Source organism: Ovis aries, chromosome 16 (assembly GCF_016772045.2).
Source record: "Ovis aries strain OAR_USU_Benz2616 breed Rambouillet chromosome 16, ARS-UI_Ramb_v3.0, whole genome shotgun sequence".
Lineage (NCBI taxonomy): Eukaryota > Metazoa > Chordata > Mammalia > Artiodactyla > Bovidae > Ovis > Ovis aries.
In genome coordinates this window covers 8257526-8266476 of record NC_056069.1, presented here as the reverse complement: position 1 = coordinate 8266476, position 8951 = coordinate 8257526, and the positions used below count along the sequence as shown (strand labels likewise).

General features: G+C 40.1%; 1 protein-coding gene across 2 annotated transcripts; it reads left to right on the top strand.

Moving 5' to 3' along the window:
* Nucleotides 1-216: 216 nt before the first annotated feature.
* Nucleotides 217-6662, top strand: BTF3 (basic transcription factor 3). 2 transcript variants are annotated; one of them, XM_004016890.6, is made up of 6 exons: nucleotides 217-332; nucleotides 919-987; nucleotides 3756-3869; nucleotides 4174-4375; nucleotides 5419-5475; nucleotides 6360-6662. In XM_004016890.6, exons 2-6 carry the CDS (start codon nucleotides 919-921, stop codon nucleotides 6404-6406), a joined length of 489 nt encoding a protein of 162 aa, XP_004016939.2. In that variant the 5' UTR covers nucleotides 217-332; the 3' UTR covers nucleotides 6407-6662. The 2 variants fall into 2 exon arrangements, with proteins under 2 accessions (XP_004016939.2, XP_027835812.1); XM_027980011.3 differs by having other exon boundaries at nucleotides 217-570.
* Nucleotides 6663-8951: the final 2289 nt, after the last annotated feature.

The window sequence follows — 8951 nt, the reverse complement described above, 5'->3', positions numbered from 1 at the left end:
CCCCTCCACAGCCTTTCCCAGGGCCACTCGCGGTGCTGCCAGCCCAGTCTCTCGTACGGTCTCAACCCTGCCATTGCTGGACGAGGAAAGGAAGGCACAGCGAACCGTCACAAACGCGGCCCCGTGAGGCCGCGCGTGCGCAGCCAGGCACTGAGCGCTCGCAGAAGTCCGTTTCCTGACTTTTGGAGGAAGTGGCGTTGCGTCACTTCCGGCCTCCCTCTAGCTGCCATCTTGCGTCCCCGCGTGTGTGCGCCTAACCTCAGCTGGTCTGCCCGAGACCACCTGAGCGCCAACCCTAGTCCCCCGCGCGGCCCCATTTCCGCTCCAACAAGGTACAAAAAGGCTCTGGACGCCGGCGTGGGAGGCGGACGGGAACGGGGGCGGGAAGTTCCCGGAAGGAGCGAGACAGGGAGGGACAGGGCTGAGGAGAGGAAGGCGATGCGACGGACAGGCGCACCCACTCAGGCTGACTCTCGGGGTCGAGGTCGGGCCAGGGGCGGCTGCCCTGGGGGCGAGGCGGCGGCATCTCTTCCTCCACCTCCCGGCGGAACCCGAGGACAGGAGCCTCAGGTACCGCGAGGCTTGCGGAGAGTGGCCGGGCAGGGCAGGCCCTGGCTAGGCCGAGGCCAGGCCGGGGCCGGGGGTGGGGGTGGGGGTGGGGGGGCGATCCGGCGCGGATTAGAGCCCTTCCTCTGGGCTTGTAAAGAGCTGGGGGGTTGTGGGAGTGGGATGGGAAAGCGGGTGCTCTTTGGGCTCCCACGAAAATTGAAATTCGGGAGCTTGGGGGGTGGGGTGGGTTTGGGATCCAGGCCTCCGCCTGTGTAGGACATGTATTCTGCTGGTGTCTTGGGAAATAACGAGCGTGGAATGCTGGAGTGAACTAGAGCTTTCCTCGCTGAGGGTTTCCTGTTTTTCTAGATGAAAGAAACTATCATGAACCAGGAGAAACTCGCCAAACTGCAGGCACAAGTGCGCATTGGTGGGAAAGTAAGTTTAAATAGTTGGGGGTTTTTCTTTTGAAGTTTTGTGGTTTAGGTTTTTTCTCCTTTGCATTTCTAATAATAACTGACTTGTCACTTTGTTTCGAGAGGGCATTTCACCGAACTAGCAAATCATGTGAAGGGAATGGCAGGAATTAAATTAGATATACAGTGTAGTCTGTGTATCATTTCAGTTAGGTCATCACGTGGCCCTTAAACCCTTGGCTTGTTTTGTCATTGACTTTATAACCTAAGTTGTGTAAAGTTGGTGCTTGATTTTTTTTTTTTAATAAACAACTAAAACTGAATTTGTTTCATCTGTCTTTTCAAATGGCTCTGGGTAATTATACTTAATAGTTGGAAGTCCAGGTCACTTGTAAATTAAGACGTTTCTGTAATCTTTCCTTAGCTAAATGCAATCTGGAGTCGTTGTCTATTTTCCGGGGTATTTGAAGGTGTCATTCTTATAGGTACATTGCATAGGGATGCAAGAGCAATGACTGGATTTGGAAATATTACCTATGTAGGTATCTTTCCATTTTTACTTTTAATTACATTAAAACTGAGGAAATGAGAGTGATGAGTGGCAGGTTTTTAAATGATCAGGTTTTGGTTAATTGATTTTTCCTGGTGGCTCCTGGTCCCCTTCAAGGGGATTCTTTTTTGAACTTGATAAGATTTAGATTCTCTAATTTGCTTAAATAAGAAATCCATTCTACCAGAGGTCTACCGAATTTTATTTTGCATTGTGTTAGCACATTCCTAGCGCTTAACAAGGTGTGGTAGCCTGGTGAAACAGAACATGTCTTTACTTGGTAAAACTTGTGTAAAGCTTCCATGCTACAAGTTTATTATCTATTAGTTTTTCCCACTTTAAGCATTTGACTTCAAGTAGAGTCTATTAAGTCCTGATTTTGCCAATAGTGAAAGTATCCTAATCCTCCCCTCCCCTCCCCCAAAGCTGGTTTTCAAGATCAGCAGCTACCCATTAACAGTAGTAGGTGTTTCTTCTTTTTTAGCAATTGTTATAAGCTAGATGTGACCTTCAGGTGCCAAGAAGACTCATTCCTTGTGGGTCAGTGTTTGGGTGCTCTTATAGGATGTTAATCATCGTTCCTTCTAGTGCAGGTTTCAGGGGAGTCATGTGAATAAGGTGCTTGTGTGCCTTTTGTTGTTGTTGTTAATCTGGTCATTAGTCTTTAACTTGTGAAAGACTCTAGGGTAAAGGAAAGTTGAAGATTCTTAAGGCTGGTGTAGGATTAAATTTTAATTGTTAATGTCGGTTGTCTTTCTGTCATCATTGTAATGTGGAAACATTTTCTTCACCTTTTAAGAAACCTACGTAAGTGCGGTATGTGAAATTAGATGAGTTAGTGTTGCTTTAGAGAAATCTGCAAGCATTAGGTATTTTTAGGTAAATGCTGTGAAGGCCCTTTTTTTCAGTATCTGGTCAGAGCATTGATAATAAATTATTTCAGTAAAAATTGAATGTCAGGAGTGTGAAACATAAAGAATGCGGACTGGTTTTGATTTTAGAATCTTACGTAATTCTTTCGGTTGTATTTTAGAATTCTTTGGAAACCAGGGTATCTGCATGACCACTTCAAGATATTGTTTATTCTTAAAGGTTTTTGGGGGGTTTCATAACCCATATTTTTTGTAGCTATTGATATTTTCTTCAGGTGCACTATGATTTGTTTAAGGCTTTCCTATTGCTCAATCCTGAGAGTATAAAATTTAAGAAGTTGAAAGTCATTAGAGGGGGACTTCAGTCCTAGTAGTGGGGATAGGCATCTTTTAAAAAGTAAGAAACTTTTCATAGTGTAATATACATAGTGAAGTAGAAGCATTTTCAACATGCAGAGGTCGTGGTGATTTGGTTTGGGGGTGTTAACTGCGGTTTGGGGGAGCCACAGAGAGATGGTGACTTGATTTTGGGAAGACGGGGATGTGGAGATTGGGCACAGGAGGCAAGTTTTCCTGAAGACTGTATTTTATTCATGCATCAAGTTGTATGCCTTCAGTGAGTTCAGATACTGTACTCTACTATGAAGAAAAACCTGGATAGATAGTGGGAATTTCTGTTTTTCACTGGTTGGTGGGGAAAGGCCACTCAGGTTTGGTGACATAAGAGCAGAAATCTGAAGTGAGGTAGGGAGTCGTGCAGATGTTACAAGAGGGAGCAGTACATGCAGAGGCTCCTGTTTGCATATTTGGCCTATTTAAGGAATAGCAAGAAGGTTCACTTGGCTGAAGGTAGTGTGTGTGTAGTAGTGTCAAGAGTGGCATAGTAGGGGCAGGGCAGATTGTGTAGGGGGCCTGGTAAGTTAAGAAATTCAGGTTTTACTCTTGGGTGCTGTAGAAGTCTGTATATAGACTTGTGTCTTTTAAGATCTTGCCTGTGAATATTAATGAATGTTGGTTTTTCTTTAATATAAAAACAAAAGGTTAAATAATGGTTATCGACATGGATTTCTAAATGAGGCTTTCTAAGGTTGGCGCATGCTACCTCCGATAATTTCTAGAGCAGATAATGTAAAAAAGTAAAACTTGGGAAAGATCATTCCTTTATATCTGACAAAACTAGAAGTGTGAAAGTTATGAAGGATTTGTATGCAATTTTCTTCATTTCCCTCTTTTGGCTTTCATCTGTGCCTTAATATGCCTACTCCCTGTGTAAAAGGTTGTGGTTATGGTAATTTTCTTAACACAGGTTGAGAGGTCCTCTTGTGGCATAAACATGTGCTGTATTCTTTCCTTTTCTCCCTCCAATAGGGAACTGCTCGCAGAAAGAAGAAGGTGGTTCATAGAACAGCCACAGCAGATGACAAAAAACTTCAGTTCTCTTTAAAGAAGTTAGGGGTAAACAATATCTCTGGTATTGAAGAGGTAAGTGTCAAATTTTATTTCTTCACAAAATTAAGATTTGGCTGAAAACTATTGTTCGTGCATTTATGACTTTTGACTCTACTTCCAGCAGAGAATTTCATCTCTAAAATATTTGTTTGTACTCAATAATTATCAGGGAGATTACTAAGGGTAAAGTGATTAGGTTGTACTTTCCATTTCAGGCAGAATTTTGCTTCTGCAGTACAGTGAAGTACAGGTTACTTAGACTTCTGCTTAATAAAGTGTTCAGTGTTAAAGAGATTTTGATGGGTGTTGCTAATTTAACTTTTTTTTTTCTTTTTAGGTGAATATGTTCACAAATCAAGGAACAGTGATCCACTTTAACAACCCTAAAGTTCAGGCATCTCTGGCAGCAAACACTTTCACCATTACGGGCCACGCTGAGACAAAGCAACTGACAGAAATGCTCCCCAGCATCTTAAACCAGCTTGGTGCCGACAGTCTCACCAGTTTAAGGAGACTGGCTGAAGCTCTGCCCAAACAATGTGAGTTTGCTAGTAGCGGTTTTGCCTAGGGTTACTGACTTATCAGTAGAGTTCTAAAATTTATGATGCAAATAGATATGAATATCTTTAAATTTGGAAATGTAAACTTTCCTCTAAAGAATATCAGTTTTTATATTGATTTTAAGCCAGTGTTCAGTAGTTTATCTAGTATGCTTTGATCGTTATACTTGATTAAATGAAATGTTTTTTCTACTAGCTTTCTCTTTTGGATCAGAGACTAAGAATTTTACCTTTTTTAGCTAGAAATGAGGACTTTTAAAGAATGAATGGCGGTATAGATTAAAATATATTCTTTAGTTTTACAAATTCAACTGGTATTGCCAATAGTCTTGAAGAATTGGCTTGCCACCATTCTGGATTATGGTGTAATGAGGATTCTGTTTAGAGCAGAAAGTTGTGTGGTTGAATAGGTGTACATAAGGGGGATAGCTACTTTATGCTGAAGGCCTCTGATTAAAATTTTGAGCAGTAGAAATAATGAATCGAGATAGATTTATTATATGACTTGCTATTTAGTCATCCATGTTTTTCTTGACATTTGCTCACTCTGCTTTAATCAGTTTATATGTATGTGTGCTTGTTTTTTCTTGCTAAAAAGCCTGCTTTCATAGCAGAGGTAGGCTTTTGAAGGATGCCATGGAAAATTGTACACGGCTAGTACTGTGAGGTCTCATCTCTCAAGTATAGTTCACTCTCTTGTGTAGTGAAAGGAAAGTGGAGGCTTATCAAAGGCACTTTTAGTTTTTTGGTTTGTTAATTTTCACTTCAGTAAAGGTTTTTTGGTATGTGGATTTACCTTTACCCTGTGGTAGGTCAGCGGGATTGAAAGGATGGGTTTGGAATTTGGCGTGTTTGCTGGTACTAGTATTCTTGCTTATTTGTGGACATCAGACTATCATGTTATTGCTAGTATTATAGATGAAATCCCACGTCACCGTAAACCTAAGTCGTAACAGCATTTGACCTTTTATCTTTTGTTCTCTTGGTTAATGTTTATTGAACACTCACGTTTTCTTTCCCAGCTGTGGATGGAAAAGCACCACTTGCCACTGGAGAGGAGGATGATGATGAAGTTCCAGGTAGGAACCTTTACTTGTGGTTAAACTAGAGAATCTTAGCAAGGGAGAATGAAGAATTTTGCACCATAGGAAAGATTACCTGGGGAGGCGGGTCATAGCGTAAAGTGGGGCAAAGGGAGAAGGAGAAAAATAACACAGTAGTATTCAGTTGGAGGTTAGGTTTCTAGGCTTGGTTTTTCTGTTTGGAATCCTAGGAAGGTATCTGACCTTAAATATTGAGTTAATAGGTATGTATGTTGTAATCTCAGTATAATAGCTACTTGTGGACCACAAATCACCTGTTTTCCACTGACGTATGAGATCCATAGATGCATGGGACGGCATGAAGAAGTTGTAGAAATATCTTGGTATATAATCACTCTAAAATCGGCAGAAAAACTTGTTTGGCAATAGTGAGGCATTTTTCTATCCTGGATAATTTATTTTGTGAAACAATTATTGGACAGTAGACTGCCTAGACTCAGAAATACTACTTTGCATAGACAGGTGTCCTGAGGTATCCAGGAAAACTTCACATTGTGTAGTGGTATTCTTTGTTTGTGCCCTAACATGACTAATACATTATATTGCTAAGCTGTAATTCTTAGAGTGGAGTGGGAATGGGGAGGGCATATATATTCTTTAAGCATAGTAGTTGTATCACTGAAAATTAATATCTCTCTCTTTTCCTTGTGTTAATTATATGTCAAATTAAGTACTTCAAAATATATCAAATGGTTAGTGGCTTCATTGGAAATAAAAAAATGTCTTAATATATATCCTAATTTTAGCTGTAGGATATATTTTGACTGCATTTCTCTATCTCCTTTTTTAACAACTGATGGTTATTTTTGAAGACTTGGCTTTTTTTCTGAGTTTCTCTTTTTTTCTTTTCCTTTTCCTAGATCTTGTGGAGAATTTTGATGAGGCTTCCAAGAATGAAGCAAACTGAATTGAGTTAACTTCTGAAGAAGATAAATCTTGAAGAAGTTACTGGGAGCTGCTATTTTATATTATGACTGCTTTTTAAAATTTTGTTTATGGATCTGATAAAATCTAGATCTCTAATATTTTTAAGCCTAAGCCCCTGGACACTGCAGCTCTTTTCAGTTTTTGCTTATATACAATTTATTCTTTGCAGCTAATGAAGCTGAAGAAGCCTAAGAATAAAGTTTGAGACAAAGATAAATAAAATTCTTTGCCTAGTATATGGTTTTATTTTTTATTTCATTGATACCAATTTGTACACAGAAGGCAAAATTGTTTATAGAAAGCTAATCATGGCATGTAATATGACTGATAATCATGAATGGAATCTGATTAAAGATTTAAAATGACAGTATAAGTAACAGTGGTGGTATAAAGTTCTTAATGTTTGAAAAGTTTTTCTCCAGTGGGTCTTGGGCTTCCATGGTTTGCGATGGGTGTAATTATAAGAAAATATTCTCTGGTGGGTGAGTGGAGTGTTTAATATTGTCTGTGTTGTAAAGATACTAAATGCCTTATATATATTATAATAGTTTTCTTTGATTTAATCCTCAATCTATGAAGTAGGGACTGTTAGCTCCATTTTGTAGATACAACTGAGGTTTACTTCAAAAAAAAAAAAAAAAGTTAATTTCTTTGCTTCCTTCTAGGTAGTTATTCTCCAAGATGCCTGAAAAAAAAAGTTGTGTTAGGAGTGTCACCTTGTCTTCCTAAAGTGATAACATTTTAAACTTTTTTCCTTAAACTTTTTTTACTTTTAAAATTAACATAGAGTAAAATTGACAGTTATAAGAATTTTAACATGTAATGTGACTGCCACCACAGGATACTGAATAGTTCCATTACCCCAGAAAATTCTTGCAATATAGGGCTACTTTTAAAAAATTATATTAGCAGTCATACCTTAGTTTCTGCTTGCAACAATAAGAATTCATTTTAAATTTCCATACCAATTTGAAAGTACCTTTTGAAGTTACACAGCTATATCTAAAAGTCACTGTTAACTCACAAAAATGAGATGCTCTAAGAAAAGTGTGTGCATATCTTACTGTGCTTCTATTAAGATGTGTTGCTACAGTAACTAGGACTAAAGCCTCAGTGGTTTACAAAATTACAAAACATGAGCACATGTCTCCAGACCTGTGGGTCAGATTGGGCTACGCTACATACTCCTGGCCCCAGACTGGTGAAGCAGCCTCCATCTGGCAGAGTGAAGATGATGGGGCATGTGCTGGCTCTTAAAGCTGCTACACGTATCACTTCTTGTATGTAACTGGCTAAAGCAAGTGCAGTGGCTTGCTTGGAGGGCAGAGGATTGAGAAGACTTGGAGGAGGGCCCGAGGATTTGCATTTCTCATGAACTTCCCTAGCACATTTAGAAATGTTCTCCACTCACCCCAAGAGATTGCAGTGATAGGCTGACTTGAGCATGTGAAAATGCCACTATCTGAACATCCTTTCAGTTATTTGCGTTTGATCCGTACAAGAGAGGGTCTAAATAGAGATGTGAAATAGATTTCCAGGCTAGGCTTATCCCAGGGCCACTCACTGAAGCAGAGGCTGGCTAAGGTTACTCCTGTTTTGCCTATGTTCGGAGAATTTTTTTCCCTAACAACCTCTAAAAAGGTTACTTCTTCATTATTTAAAGGATCTGGTGGTGTGTTGGTGGCTATGGACAAGTAATGTTTTTCTTGTAACATTTTCAGTATCACTTGATGTTTGTGGTTTGCCTGTGGCTGGGCCCCACTTTATTCCAAAAACAGCCTTTAATCAGCATTACCAGTCTCAGGACAGGAAGAAGATCGAAAACAACCAGCTGGCTGTTCAAACTTAGGTTGAAAAGTGACACGTCATTAACAAATTTCGGCAGCTACACAAGGCACGTATATAGTCAGGTAGCCGTGAGGATTGGGGAAGTATAATCCTCCCCGACAAAAGGAGAGTAGATTTTTTTTTTTTTCCAGCTGATAGAGTCCACCATATCCTTACAATTTTTCTTCAGTTGCCCACAATTCCTGTGGTTATTAGTATCTTAGGCACTGTACAATGCATATCATCTTGTTGAGTCGCTAAATGGTGTCCAACTCTGCAACCCCATGGACTGCAGCGTTCCAGGCTTCCCTGTCCTTCACTATCTCCCGGAGTTTGCTCAAACTCAGGTCCACTGAGTTGGTGGTGTGATCCAACCTTTGCTGGCAAGTGATGTCTGCTTTTTAATATGCTGTCTAGGTTTGTCATCGTTTTTCTTTTAAGGACCAAGCATCTTCTAATTTCATGGCTGCAGTCCCCCTCCACAGTGATTTTGGAGCCCAAGAAAAAAATAGGCCACTTTTTCCCCATCTCATCTATTTGCTAGGAAGTGATGGGACCAGATGCCGTGATCTTAGTTTTTTGAATGCTGAGTTTTAAGCCAGCTTTTCCACTCCCCTTTCACCCTCATTAAGAGGCTCTTTAGCTCCTCTTTGCTTTTTGCCATTAGAGTATCTGCATATCTGAGGTTGTTGATATTC